Below are 15,413 nucleotides of genomic sequence, written 5' to 3'. Positions count from 1 at the left end.
CCAGTGACTGCCAGCCACTACCCTACATTGAAATATCTACTGCTACTCTGTGAGCCCAGAAGTACCACTTTTCAGTCCCCCTAATGCTCCATTCATTCAGCACATACTTCTTCTCTGGTTATAAATGCAAATCCTGTGGGAGACAACATGGAGGTACTTTTCATCCATTGCTCTCCATCCATTCGGCCGGTAATTCTGTCATAGAAGGCAATCAGGCTGGTCTAGCACAAGTTGTGCTATATAAATTTACTGTTCCTGCTTGCTTCTTTGTTCTCCACGTGTTCAGAAATGGATTGCAAGATGATGTGGTCCATGATTTGACACTGAAACACTGATGGTTCTGAGTTCTTCCTTGCCTTTCTTAAAAGAGAGTGTAATGTTAGCTTATTTCCAGTCACCAAGGATATCTCCAAAACCATTTTTCATATTGCAGCTTTGCACTAACATCAACAAGCTACTAAAAGGACCATCAGCCCTATGTATGTGATTAATTTAGGAAACAAACAAACAAACAAACAAACAACAACAACAAAACTCCAACGGTAGATAAAAATAAAGAGAAGTAAACACACAGTAGCTAAACTAAGGCTGAAATCTCACTGTTACACTTGAAACAGCTGAAGGACTGTAATGGCTGCCCCACTGGGAGTCAGCCCAAGACTCCTTTTAGCCCCAGAGCAATCTCCAAGGGTAGCTACAAAGAGTTGCACAGGAAGGTGTGGAAGAATAGGAGAAACGTGTGCTACATTTCACTTCACTGCACTCTGACCCAATTTGTTGTAACTCACAGAGTTCATGACCTGGAGGCAGCTTCTTCTGTTCAGGAGCCCTCAAAGAATTTCTCTTCTGTGAACTAATCCAGACAGCCCTTGAGCCAATGCAAATTTTGAGCATCCATAGCATCCTATGGCAAAGAGTTCCCCAGGTCCATGGGCCCTCATGTGAAGCATCACCTTTCTTTCAATCTTGGCTTCGGTTTGCCACACTTCATGCTTCTTTTATATTGGAAGAAGCAGTGTATGAACTGAATCAGATCTGCGGAGCTGAGGGCCTCACAAGAGCTGAGCAGAGGGGAGGATCACCTCCCTCGCTCTGCTGGCCATGCTCCTTTTAATGCACCCCAGGATCCCATTGGCCTTCCTGGCCAGCAGGGCACACTGCTGGCTCATGGCCAACCTGTCGTCCACCAGGACCCCCAGGTCCTTGTCTGCAGAGCTCCTCTCCAGCAGGTCGTGTCCCAACCTCTACTGATACCTGCGGTTATTCCTTCCCAGGTGCAAGACTCAACACTTGCTTTTGTTACACCGATGAGGTTTGTTACTGCCCAGCACTCCAGTCTGAATGGCAGCACAGCCTTTTGGTGTGCCAGCCACTTCTCCCAGCTTTGTCTCATCGATGCATTTGTTGAGGATGGACACCTATGTCATCATCAAGGTTGAAGTTGAAGATATTGAACAAGAGTGGACTCAGCACTGACCCCCAGGGAACACTGCTGGTCAATACACCAACACTGCTGTGACCTGGCCAGTCTGGAGCAGAGAAAACTAGACTAGGTGGCCACTTTAAGCCAAGGGAGCAGCATGGACCGTCACCCACTCTTGTTCAGTATTTATTCTTAGTATAGGCTGATGGGGCTCCAGTATGGAGTGCCTGAATGGCAGGCACTACAGATGATTGTTGTACTTCCCAGGCATTAGAAGCCTCAACACGAGGTTTTCAGGTTACAGAAGCATAGCATCATAGAATCATAGAATGTCTTGGGTTGCAAGAGACCTCAATGATCATGAAGCTCCAACCCCCCACACTGCTTGCTTTTACGGAAGGAAATCTGGTAGACTAGAAAACGGGCTGTGCCGCTGTGATCGCGTCCCCACATCCCCCCAGTACCACCCTCCGTCTCCTTCTACCTCTTTTTGTCCATCCCTCTCTTTGCCCCGTCCCTTCCCACCCCCGTCCTCGCCCCTCGCTCTTTCCCACCTCTTCTCACTTCCCCAGGCTTCTGGCTCCCATTGCTTCCTACCCATTCCCCTTTATCCCTCCCAGCTGCAGCGTTTCCCCCCCGCTCCGCGCAGGCCCCCTCCTCGCCGCTGCTTCCCGGCCCCTTCGTGACCCGTGTCCCGTATCCCGCGTCCCACCACGTCGACCCACCTCCGCGGACCCCAGTCCGGGGCCGCGCTTCGCCGGCGCGCTCCGGTGGCGGGGCGGGGATGGGGGCGGCGGGGGGAGAGAGGGGCTGAGGGCGGTGCTGGGTCGGGTTTCAGCAGGAGCCTCCGCGCCGAGCCAGCGCCGACCCGCCGCCTGCAGCCGAGCTCTGCGCGGGGCGGCTACGGCACCGGGGCGGCCGCGGCACCGGGAGGCCGAACTCCGGGAGGACGGGGTGCGGGCACGGCGCCGGAGGGCACCGGAACACACTGAAGGTACCGGAGCGGCCGGCGGTACCGGAGTGGTGTCGACACCAGAGCGCCGGGGTATTGGGGTGCCGGGGTACCGGCGCGGCTGCGGGACGTCTCGCCTGGACCGGATCGTGCGGGATGCGAGCTCTGCCAGCGCGGGACGCGAGCTGTAAGTGCCAGCGCCAGACCGATCCGCTCCCGCCGCCTCCCCGCCTTCAACCGCTGTGCCGCACATCCGCATCAGCGCACGCCGGGCCGGGCCGGACTGGACCGGGCGCTTTGTTCTGCCTCCGCCGCGCAGACAATGGGGGGGGGGCTGGGGGGGTGCGCCCGCGGCGGCGCAGCACCGCGGATCTGCGGCTGGATCGGCCGATCAGCCTCGCCCGCTGGGAGCGGGACGGTGCGGGAACAGGAGCGGCGCCGGGACGGAGAGCCGCAGGCTGAGCCGGCGCTGGGCGGGCGTTCGGCGGTCACGGCGGAGGAGCCGCGGAGGCGCCGGGTGGGGGCTGCGGGCCCGAGCGGAGCGGGGGCTGGGGCGGGCGGTGTGCTGGAACGGAGACTGCGGCGTGCGGGGAGAAGCGGGAGAACCCCGGAACGGCGGTGTGCGCGGGCACCGGGAGCGCCAGGAGGAGTGGACGCCTCGTGTCTGGGCAGCCCCGAAAGGCAGGGAGCCCCAACAGCCGCCGGGGGAGACGGCCTGGAGCCCCGAGAGATGGAGAGCCCTAAGGACAACCGGGGAGCGCCAGGGGCCGAGCAGCCCGATGGCCAGAGAGCCTCGGGACTCCAGGACAGCTCTGCAGTGGGCACGCAGTGTGGCAGAGCACAGCCAGTGCTGAGATGCTTGTGGGCCGGGACTGTGGGAACTGGCTTTTGCGTGAGGAGCTTTTATTAGAGCTTCCTTTGTAGGGATAGTGTTTTCAGAGACAGGATAGCCTGAAGGAAGCCCTCGTGTGGCACAGAAATTGAATCCACAGGGATGAAGTGGAGCTTGACTGCATCCTTAGAGAATGGCTACCACTGCTGGTCACTGCTTGTTTTAATGTTAGAAGGAGATTAGGCTGTGCGGCAACTGTGGGAGTGAGCAAAAGAGATGCTGGTGTTGCAGATGCAGGTGTAAGGTGATAGGGCTGGGAGGCATGGAGATGGCTGTAGGTCATAATGGACAGCAGAGGCTGAAAGTTTTTAGACTAGGGCTGCACTGCAGGCAAGGCTGGACTGTGCTTGGCTTTGGGAAAATCTGGAAGTCTTGAGAGACACCTGCATGAATGTAGAACAGAAGAGCATATTCCAGCACAGTGAGTGGTGCCCAGCAAAGATGAAATGGGATTCTACATCCTTCCTGATCTGGAGTCTTAAAAACATCATTGGATGAGTCATGGCCCCTCATGAAGTTTTGGGTATGGCATCAGCAGCATGTGCAGCTTTGATGGAGCTTTTGCACAGCAAGCACTCTGAAATCTGTTTGTGGCATGCAGAGTGGGTGCCATCTTTCCAGCTTCTCTGCCAGTGCTGGGGTGGGCCTGCTTTCCCTTCTGCGTGACTGACATGAGAAGCAGTGCCACTGGCAGGCTTGCAGGCAGGGATTCATGCATTGGTCCTTCTGTAGTTCCTTATGCATTTTTTCTAAACATGGCTCATCTCCTAAGTGTGGTTTCGGCTCTCCTAATGCCTTGGCATATCAGCCCCAGGCCTGGAAATGCATCTGTGCATTGCAGCACCCTTCCTGTCAGCCCTCTTACTGTGGCTCTGGACCCCAACCTCCTCTCCGGACAGACTGTGATACTCACCGTTCCTTCAGAGGCTCTTGCTGCCATTTGTTACTAGGAAACTCAGTGCCCGGTAGTGGGAGGGACGGGAGGGGAGCAGGGCAGTCCGGCTCACATTACACAGGCTGGGCTTGGACCAGTCAAGCCAGCCCCTCGCGCTGAGCTATCTGCTAATTGGAAGCAGCTGTTCGGATTTGGTGACTCTGCATCAACTGAGGTTACTGCTGTCTTCCTTGCTGTCCCAACCCTGCAAGTCTCATAGGAATAAGGGCTGCCGGTACCACGGACGGCCTTCTGCCCATACTGGACCTGTGCAGTCTGGCAAGCAGGCAGTCACATCTCTTTCCCAGGAGGTAGCAAAGCTCTGAGTATGCATCCAGGAAGGAGGGAAAGGGAGAAGTTTACACACATTTTATCACCCCAGAAATCTGACTTTGTATTACTCAGTTGCCCCAGTGCTCTCAGCTGCTCTTCACACTCCCCATTCATGTTCCCAGTTTCCCCATTCCCACAGCAACAGTCCACAAAGCCTTGCTGCTCTCCCTTCTGCTTTCCAAGAGTGACATCAATAATCAAACCAGGGCAGGCTCATTTCCCCATATCTGTGCCCTAACCTGTGCCATGCACTACTCAAGACATTTCAGCTTTATCCCATCCTCAGCCACTGAGATCCCCTCATTGCGTCCCTCTTTTTGTTACTCTACTAGTTTTTCTACTCTCCTTTTACTTAAGTTTTAATTTACCCACCTGCCAGGGCTTTGAACTCTGCCCTGTACCTCCCCATGACCCGAGCAGCTGGGTTACAGTTAGGATGATGCAGTTGCATCACAGAAGCAAATTTGGACCCCGTTCTCCCAATTCTAGATGTATGTAATTATTCTGAGGAAGTTTCATTAACTTCCAAGAGGAAGAGCAATGGACTTGGCTAGGACTATTGAATTGGTGCAGCTCACCAGCTAGCAGTCCTCAGGAATGTGTAAATTCTTTGGACTTCTGTTCCTGAGAGATGATGAAGATTCGTGTTTGCTAGGTGCAAGAGCAGTACGTGGCACTACTTGCCACAGGCATCAGGCACCGGGGGTATGCACTGGTTTCTAGTTCCTGTAGCCCACTGAGGTAAACATTCTTTTATACATAGGGAACACTTTTTTAGACTTTTATTTCTGTCACCAACCCACAATTTCTGCAAGAAAAATCAATCTAACAATTGTCCTGAGGTGGGAAAGAGGGCCAACAAATAATGGTACCAAATCTCTCAGAAAGGGTTGGCACTGCTGTAGAGTTCTGCAGACCAAAGGTTGCCATTTGTAGTCCCCAAACTAGGCAGCACGAGCCTCCTCTGTCCCCCCAAGACAGGGAGGTTCTGCCGTCCTACGTCTGCCATGAGCTGCTCCTGAGTGTGGTTATGGGACCAGCAGCAAATGCTTTCAAGAGAGTCCAAGTGTGAGCTCATGCTGCCGCCATCCCTGCAGACCACTAAGCCTCGTTTACCGTCGGCTCAGAGCGGCACTGGGGCTGGTGTTGTACATGAACACTTTGACTGCTGAGTTGCTCTGGCTGCTTGTAGGGAGGGTGGGCAGAGCCCTGAGGGGCTCACAGGCTTTGGGTACCGCACGTATGTCCAGCATGTCCAGCAGTGCTGTTGCTGCAGGGAGCTGCTCCTCCCTTCTTGTCCCTCCCCCACTGCTGCAGTGAAATGAAGCTACAGCAGGGGGAAATGGAGTGAAGGAGCCAGAACGAACAAGGAGCAGCGAGAAGGAGACAAAGGAGGAGAGTGAGCAGTGGAGAGTGTGGGACGGGGAAGGAGCCAGGGCAGCTGGCAGTTCAGAGGGAGTTGCTGCGTTCCTACTGTACACCACCACCCTCCATGGTACCAGCTTGGGGCATCCACAGATCTCCTTTCCTGGTTAAACAATGGGCCTTGTCTGCCCTAGGAGGACAGGGTTTTATCCTGGGCATTCCCGGCTGTGGGTATGTCCTTTGCAATAGAGCCATTCTGATTTATTGTTCTCTGGATGTAAGCCCATTCCAGTTCTGCTGCACCCCACCAGGGACACCCGATTTGCACTTCGCATTTTTTTTGAACCTAAATCCCTGTAGTCATGAAAAGCAAGCTACTGGGGAAGGGGGGTTCGACAGGGTCACTTGTTGGGATTGCTCCCAGTTTTAAGACCATATTTTTCAGGATAGAGGTGCTAGGCTGCTGCTTGTCCAAAAATCTCTGTGGTCTTGCAGACACTGTTTCTCAGCTTTGCAGGAAGCATTCAGCTGTTAAAGGCACAGGAACCAGCTGGCTCCGGTGTTGCCAGGAAGGTTGCTAGTTGGGAAGAATACTTGGCTGTGTAGGAAAAAACCGATGTGACAGAGTACCAGCTGGTAATACCAGCACATGGCCAGGTTTGCTTTGCTTGGTGACGTTAGGTGCTGGCCTGGGGCTTCATTCCCTTTCCTTCACACCCTTTGCTCTAACAAATTTTTGACTCATGAGGGATAAGTGATACAGAGCAATCAAGCAGAAGGTACCTGGCAGGCTTTCCCTCCCCACGTTCTTATTCTGTCCTTCATTTGCTGCTCTCTTTCTTAACCAGCTTCCTCTGGTCTGCATTCCTTGCAGGATTAAAAAGTGCTGCAAAGAAGATCAAGCAACCTTCTGCTCTGCAAGTTACTAGCAATGGAGCAGATGAAAGGGTCGGCCATGCTTCTGTTGGAGCTGCTAATTCTTGGGGGCCTGAGAGCAGAGAAGGGCTCTGCTGTCCTGGGTACCCTGGATCTACAAATAGATGAGGAGCAGCCAGCTGGCACTATCATTGGGGACATCAGTGCTGGCCTGCCTCCTGGCACCAGTGCCTACATGTACTTCATATCAGCACAGGAGGGCAGTGGAGTTGCCACTGACTTGTGGATAGATGAGAACAGGGGCATCATCAAAACAGCCCGTGTCCTTGACCGAGAGACCCGGGACCATTACAGCTTCATAGCTGTTACCCCCGAGGGCATCACAGTAGAAGTGAATATCCAAGTTAATGACATCAATGACCACGCTCCAGCCTTTCCCAAGCAACACAGCACTTTCCAGATCCCAGAGCACACACCTGTTGGCAGCAGATTTCCCTTGGATCCAGCCTTTGATGCTGACAGTGGCCTGCTCAATACCCAAGGCTATGTGATTAAGGGTGACAATGTGGGGCAGGCCTTCCGTCTGGAAACACGGCGAGGACCCAATGGGGTCCTGTTTTTAGACCTGGTGGTCAACAATGTCTTGGATCGGGAGAACCGTTCGTCGTACTCCCTGGTGCTGGAAGCCTACGATGGGGGCTCTCCTCCCAGGAGCAGCCAAATGACGTTGGATGTGTCTGTCCAGGACATCAATGACAATGCTCCCACCTTCAACCAGAGCCGCTATCATACTCTCATATCGGAGAATTTGAAACCTGGCAGTAGCATCCTGCAGGTCTTTGCATCTGACGCGGATGAAGGAGACAATGGTGATGTGATTTATGAGATCAACCGGCGACAGAGTGATCCTGATCAGTACTTCACCATTGACTCCCGAACTGGAGTCATCAAACTTAACAAGGGTCTGGACTATGAAGTCAGGAAGGTGCACGAGCTGGTGGTACAGGCACGGGACAGGGCTGTCCACCCTGAGGTCACCACAGCCTTTGTCACTATTCACGTGCGCGACTACAATGACAACCAGCCCACAATGACCATCATCTTTCTGAGCGAAGATGGCTCCCCTCAGATCTCTGAGGGAGCCCAGCCTGGTCAGTATGTGGCACGCATCTCTGTTTCTGACCCAGATTATGGAGAGTACTCCAACGTCAATGTCACTCTGGAGGGGGGAGATGGCAAGTTTGCCCTCACTACAAAGGACAACATCATCTATCTTATCTGTGTGGACCAGCTTCTGGATCGGGAGGAAAGAGACTCCTATGATTTGCGAGTGACAGCTACTGATTCGGGAACACCTCCACTCCGAGCAGAATCAACCTTTGTGCTGCAGGTGATAGATATCAATGACAATCCTCCACTCTTTGACCAGCAGGAGTACAAACAGAGCATCCCTGAGGTTGTGTACCCAGGTAGCTTTGTCCTGCAAGTGACCGCTCGAGACAAAGACCAGGGTCCCAACGGGGAGGTGCAGTACAGCATCATGCATAGCCAAGACACCCATTCTAGCTGGTTTGCCATTGACCCTGCCACAGGTATCATCACCACTGCTGCCCCACTGGATTACGAGAAGGATCCTCAGCCTCAGCTGACAGTGCTGGCCACAGACAGGGGGACCCCTGCCCTCTCTTCTTCAGCTGTGGTGCTTGTGGCCCTGCAGGACGTCAATGACAACGAGCCGGTGTTCAGGAGTAATTTCTACAACGTGTCCCTGAAGGAGAACACCCCTGTTGGTACCTGCTTCCTACAGGTAGGTACAGCTGTCAGGAGCTAAGCTTGAGGAGGGTACAGCCAGGGCTGTGAGAGGTTGGAGATGAGAGACATGCTGCTGAAGGATGTTTGGTGCAGATTTCATGGCTTCGACAGGCAGAGAACTGTTCCCTCACTGTGAGCAGGAAGCGTGGCAGAGCACTGTTACACATCTTCTGCATGCTGGGGGATATCTTTGATGCCAGAGGCAGATCTCAAGTAATCCCTTTGTGCAAAGCTCAAATTTGAGCTCAGCTCACACTGTGGCCTACTCTGACAGGCATTGCTTGCACAAGTGTGGAGCTGTCCTTGTCAGCCCAGAGTACCAGCAACAGTGCTGAGGAGCGAGGTCAGGCCTCAGAAGCTGCTTGTGGCAGGGTTGGTAACTTCTCTCTCCCTCTGGTGATGGACAGTAGCATTAATTATGCATGAATGCTACTGTTATATTACTTCAGAAGCAGCATCTTTGGGATTTGAGCTGAGAGGCACGTGCTACATCAGTCTCTGTGTAGTGAGCACATGTGAGTCCTGGAGGGAGTTGCTGCCCCACTGTTAGCTCTCATGGGGGCTCAGCTGTGCCGGCTATTTCATCAGCATGACCCTGCAGGGTCTGTCAGGGCAGCACAAGGTCTGTCCCTGTGGGACAGGTGGGGCCAGAGCCATGCTGGGACAGAGGTCAGGAGGAGGCCGAGGATGGCCATGGGCTCTGGGACAGGGCAGGAGCGGTGTTGCCCTGGGGGATATGGAGGCCTCAGGTGCTTGCAGGGACAACTCAGCTGCGGTGGATCCAGCGGAGGCCCCTCTCATTCTCAGTGCCATCCTGCTCAGTGCTGCTTGCTGTAAGGCAGGAAGGCATTCTGGAAATATAGCTGGCAGTGAAGGCTGGGCTTCTGGCTGCAAGTGCAAGGACAGGCAGGAGGGAGGTGGGATCCTGGAGGAGCTGGGAAGATGTGAGACTGTGGGGATGCCGTGAAGATACTGGTAGGGCCACAGGGCTGGGCCGTGCTGAAACTCGGTACGGCAGTGAAGCCATCCTGGTCTGCACAGCACTGCACAGGGGAGGCACCCGTCCAGCAGCCGGCAGGGTCTGAGGGGTTGGACAGGTTTCGATGGTCTTGGCTTGGCCCTCATGTTTCATTTGGAAACAGTGCATCTGGGCTGAGCACAGGTAACTCCCTCGTGGCCTCAGCACAAAGCAAACAGCACACACATCTGCTGCTGCTTCCTCTGAGCCGGGAAATGTGAGAGGATGGGAAAGGAGGCCGGCCAGGCTGCCGACTCAGCACCAGGCCACAGCAGGCACAGGCCAGGCTGAGGAGCTGGCAGAGCTGGGGCAAGGAGCCATGTCTGAGCTGCCCAGTCCAGCCACCCCTGCCTGGAACATTCCGTAGGTCACACATCAGCTGTGCAGCCCCACAGACCCTCTGTTTGCCCTGCTTGACTTCATCTCTCTGTGACTTCCAGGCATCAGGGCTTGTCTTGCCTTAGGGTCCAGACCTGCATAATGCTAATTAGAGCCCAGGCCACAGGCAGCCCTTGCTGACATGTCCTGCAGGACAAAGGCAGCTGCTAAGGCTGACCCAGAACGGGAAGGGTTTTGTTCTCCATCAGACCATCAAGTTTCTAAGTGAGAAACCATGGAGGACCAGTTCTACTTTTGGACATTGACATCTGCTCTCTGTGGGCAGGACAGAATGATAGGGAGATAGAGAGTCCACATAACTGACCAGGGTACCAGCTGCAAGTCTCCTGCATCCCAACAACATCCCATTCTCTCTGCCAGGGTGTTCTTCATGTTTGATGTACAAACAGGGCTGAGCAGAGCAGATTGGTGGCCTGAGCATCTGAGAAAGAAAAAGAATCACACAGAATCACACAGAATGGCCAGGGTTGAAAGGGACCTCAAGGATCATGAATCTCCAACCCCCCTGCCGCATGCAGGGCCACCAACTTCCCTGTTTAATGCTAGACCAGACTGCCCAGGGCCCCATCCAATCTGGCCTTGAACATCTCCAGGGATGGGGCATCCACAACCTCTCTGGGCAGCTGTTCCAGCATCTCACAGGAAAGAAATCTCAACATATTTATTTATTACTTATGTTTATCATGGGTCAAGTCCTACAGTAACTGACCTTGCATGTGCCTAAGCAAAGGAAATAGCAAACCACAGTTCAAATCTGAGATGAGAGAAAAACACAGGCACAGAAGGAGCCTAAGTAACCAGTGAACACAAGACCATCAAACAATAGAGCAGGGGGCAGTCACTAATCAGTTGTCTCTGTTTCATTGTGTAGACATGAGCTGGTAATACAGATCATAGAATCATAGGATGGTTTGGGTTGGAAGGGACCCTTAAGATCATCCAGTTCCAACCCCCTGCTCTGGGCAAGGACACCTCCCTCTAACCCAGGTTGCTCATAGCCCCATCCAGCCTGGCCTTGAGTGCTTCCAGGGGCAACCTGTTCCAGTGTCTCACCACCCTCACAGGAAAGAATTTCTTCCTAATATCTAGACTAAATCTGCCCTCTTCCAGTTTAAAACCATTTCCCCTCATCCTGTCACTACATGCCCTTATAAAAAGTCCCTCCCCAGCTTTCCTGTAGAACCCTTCAGGTACTGGAAGGCCACTCACCATAAGGTCTCCTCGCAGCCTTCTCTTTTCCAGGCTGAAGATCCCCAGCTCTCTCAGTCTGTCCCCACAGCGGAGGTGCTCCAGCCCTCTGATCATCTTCATGGCCCTCCTCTGGACCTGCTCCAACAGCTCCATGTCCTTCTTGTGTTGGGGGCTCCAGAACTGGACACAGAATCACTTCCCTCACCCTGCTGGCCACACTTCTCTCAATGCAACCCAGGATACCGCTGGCCTTCTGGGCTGCAAGCACACATTGCCAACTCATGTTGAATCTTTCATCAACTGACATCCCCAAACTCTTCTCCTCAGGGCTGCTCTCAAGCCATTCTCCATCCATTCTGCATCTGTGCTTGAGATTGCCCTGACCCAGGTGACCTTGCATTTGGTCTTGTTGAACTTCATGAGGTTGGCATGGATACTTTAAGGCTCATCAGATCGCATTCAAGTGCTGTGTTTACATGATGTGGAACTTTGTTCTGTTATAAATTCACTCTGCTGGCTTATATTTGTTTTAAACATTCTGTTGCATTGACATTGTACCAAGCTGCATGCATGGTCAGATACTTTCTTTCTGGGCCTTTCTAACTTTTTAAGCTGAACCAAGTATTATCTGTCCTCTGGCAGCCTGCATAAAGCAGAGAGAGTTGTGTAAACCTCATGTTGTGAGCAGTGGTTGATTTGACTGAAATGTGAATGAGATGAGATGGTAGATTATTGACTCCTATATAGATCCAGAATTAATGATTTTGGAACCAGGGTTTACATATTTCACTTGCACCCATACACACAATTGTTAGGGAAGAAGAACATCAGCAATGACCAACTGCATATATAGTGTGTATCCTTTTCTTACAATTTTGAGGACAAGTCTGATGAGCTTTGAAGCCCGAGTACAATTTTTTGATTCTGTGGGGTGGGCTGTGCTGCATGTATAGCACTTGCACAGCCTCTGGGGCTGTGCACTACATAGCACAACCTGCATGAAGTGCTCTAGGCTAAAGCAGGCTACAGTAATACAGAGTCTTGAGGGATAATCCTGATGCATCGATTATGGCACTGAAGAGGAATATTTGTGAGAGAACACAGAGAGCAGCCACAGATGGGGACCAGAACAGCAGGAGGACTAATGGTCACTGATTCTGCTGCCAAGGAGAGCGGGAGGATGCTGCTGTGTGCATTCGGTTTCTTGGGACAAGAGCTTTAGCATTTACCTATTTTCAGGTTTTTGCACGACACAGAACAGGCCTTCTCCTCTTCTGAAATAGGAAGACAAGCTTTCTGAGACAAAATCAGGAGATGTCTGTGAGCTAACTAGGGATCAGCGTGAGGGGAGGGAGTGCATCATGCTTCTGAGAAAGGGACCATCGTGTGGATGAATCTGGGGTGCAGAGGGACAGGGTACATGGGGGAGATGCTGGTACACAGGGAGGTTTTGGGGGAGGTGAGTGCTGTTGTTACCGCCAGAAGAGCTGCATTTGTTCCAAATTCCTGTGAAAGTTATTTCCTTGTGCTGCCAGCAGCCTCCTCCTGGGCTTGGCACAGCAGCCAGCGCCATGATTAATTCAAGTAGCATTTCCCCTGGAGCTGCAGCAGCTTTTCCACTGCAGCCGAGAGGCCCCAGCCCCTCGTGCTCCTCTCCCCCCATGCTCTGCTCCTCCCCCAACCCCCTCCACAGATCCCTCCTTCCTCTGCTCTGATCCCCAGCCCCCTCACAGCTGCCCCTCTTCCTTCATCTATGCTTTGGCCCCAGGTCCCCTAGAACTCCCCTTTCTCCTACAGTCCTTGCTCACACCCTCCCTCCTCCACGCCACCCGCAGCCTCTCACCTGTGCACACTACCCCCCAAAGTGCCCAGCCCTGCTTCTCCCCTCACAGAGCCCCACAGTATGCTCCCCCTCCCCTTCCCTTAGTCTCTGCTCCCTCCTCTTCTCTCCACACCCCTTGATTGCTGCCAGCTGCTGATGTCTGCCCCCAAGGGACCCTTGCTGTTTTACCCCCAGGACAGTTCTCACTGGCAGTGCTCTCCCTCATGGGCATGGCCCTGGGGCACCCCAGCATCTTCTGTTCCCCATCCCTTTCAGCTGTTCTCCCTCTGATACACCAAGCTCCAATCTCCAAGCTCATACATCTTTGCCTGACTGTGTCCTGTCCTGCTGTGTAGGCACAATCTGCCAGCTCTTGCTGCCTGAGCTCTGTGCAGTCAAATTCCAGCCCAGCAACCCACTTTAAAGTCCTTGGCATCAGTGTCCCCCAGCAGGTTGCATCCAGACCCTCTGACATCCTACCCTACACTGCTGCTGCCCTGCTTGAATCCCCTTGAGACTTTTTTTGCAGTCCTATTTTCTCCCCTGCTCAGCACCCAAACTCTTCTGCTCTGTTGAGGTTCCCAGTGCCCTTTAGTTCTCTGCTGCAGCTCCCATTTTATCTCTCTGCTGCTCCAACAAAGAGGACACCTGGACGCTTGTGTGTGAGCCTTGCTTATCCTTGTTTTGCTCCTTATTTTCCCCTGCTCTCTGCAGCACCAAGACTCCCAGGAAGTTTGCACTCACCTTCAGGTTCCTGCAGATCTTGTCCAGCCTTACTCTCCACTGGGATTCTACCTCCCTGCTAGTGTCTGTGATTGCACTGCTTCCCCTCCTTCTCAAAACCGAGGGCTTTTCCACACCTCGGTGCAGCTTTTCCCCTATTCTCCATACTTACTCTTGCACGGCTGCAGCAGCCCTGCATCTTCCTGTGCCTGGACTATGGTTGTGGGGCTGCCAGCCAGAGCCTTGCTGCGCCCTGTAGCTGTGGGATGCAGTGGTGCAGACACACAGTGCCTGCAGCTGTGCAGAGGAGTCCCCCCGGATGTGGTGCATCCTACAGCCTCAAGGTCTGACCCTCGCCTCTGCCACACGTGCTGGACAATCACTGGGGCCGAACCCTGACCCCGTTCATTCCTCTGAGGCCCAAGCATGCTGGAGGCTGAGACACAACCCTGGAGCCAGAGACAGCTCCTGAAATAGCAGCCGTGGCCGCTCCCTGGCTGCTTTTAGCTGGTCAGCATCTGTGCCAGGGCTGGGGAGGGCAGGATGCCTGGCACACACTCAAGCAATGGGAGCTGTGCGTGGGATCGTTGACCACACTGGCGCCAGCCTCCCCTTCTCTCCCACCAAGAGCCGTCACTCTGAGGGGCGGGAGCCCAGAGCCAGATGTTTGCCAAAGCCGCAGCGTAACATGTGCGTAGCAGAGATCCAGCCAGGGCAGGGCTCCAGATGAGCTCCCTGCTTGCTGACAGTGCTTACTGGAGATGGGGAGGATAGCCAGAGAATGGCTGCTGAGAAGGACTCCATCTCTTTCACGCACTGCGGACTGTGAAGGGGGGCATGGGTGAGCAATAAGGCTGGGAGAGCAAGAGGCTCTGGTATTGCCCTGTAGATGGATCCGATGAAGGGAGAAGCCTTTGCTCAAAGTTGTACAGCTGAAGTCTCCAGTATGTGACTCTCTATCCTTCTCCTCTGAGGGAATCAGAAGAGCTTTGTGGTCCGTTGACTCCACTCCCTTCCATCCTATCTTGCCAGAGGACTAGGAGGAGGTAGGTGAAATAAGGCCTAAATTCTTTAGTGCCCATCTTTGTCCTCCCAGTTCTCTGTGTAGTGGGGAGAGGCACACTGCTCAGTGCACTCCTTCCCTCAAAGCAATCATAGTTCCCCGATATTTGTGCTGCACTTTCTTCCTAACTGTGCAGCATCTTACTGCTTTTTGCCATTCATTTCTGCTACTTCAGCCACAGCAGTTCCATGAGGTTCCTCTTCTGCCCAGTTGTGCCTGTCAAGTGGCTGCACGGTACACAAGCAAAATCTCCCAGCAAACTGCAGGAAAGAAGGGTCAGGCAGCAGATGCTTCTGGCTGCGTGCAGGGTTGGTGGAGCAGAGCAGCTCTCTGCTAAGGACTGAAGCTGGCTGGAAGACTGGGAGATTCAGGAGGGCAGTTGGATGCAGATCACAGACTCACAGAAAGGCAACCTGTGTTGGGGCTGCCCAGGACCACAACTCTACAGTGCCTAAGAGCAACCTGTGCTAGTACTCAAGTCACCTGCACAGTGAAGCACAAAGAAGTGCTTCCTGTGTCTCAGTTTGTGCCCATTGCCTCTTACGAGTGGGCACCATAGAAAAGAGCCTGGCTCTAACATCTCTGCACTGCCACTTCAGATATTCATAGG

At 53.5% G+C, this 15,413-nt stretch overlaps 1 protein-coding gene across 2 annotated transcripts in view; it reads left to right on the top strand.

Moving 5' to 3' along the window:
- The first annotated feature begins 2,263 nt into the window (after positions 1-2,263).
- Positions 2,264-15,413, top strand: part of DCHS1 (dachsous cadherin-related 1) — a 51,269-nt gene continuing 38,119 nt past the window's right edge. Inside the window, exons 1-2 of one of the 2 annotated variants that reach the window (XM_031609637.2) lie at positions 2,264-2,562; positions 6,774-8,582. In XM_031609637.2, coding sequence (XP_031465497.2) covers positions 6,831-8,582 — 1,752 coding nt within the window. In that variant the 5' untranslated portion in view covers positions 2,264-2,562; positions 6,774-6,830. Of the gene's footprint in view, positions 2,563-6,773; positions 8,583-11,490; positions 14,787-15,413 lie in introns of those variants that run through there. The other variant, XM_090134340.1, reaches the window with a different exon arrangement.

This window comes from Phasianus colchicus, chromosome 1 (genome assembly GCF_987193195.1).
Source record: "Phasianus colchicus chromosome 1, bPhaCol1.hap1.1, whole genome shotgun sequence".
NCBI lineage: Eukaryota > Metazoa > Chordata > Aves > Galliformes > Phasianidae > Phasianus > Phasianus colchicus.
The sequence above is the reverse complement of the archived record's forward strand: the minus strand, read 5'-3'. Positions and strand labels throughout refer to the sequence as shown.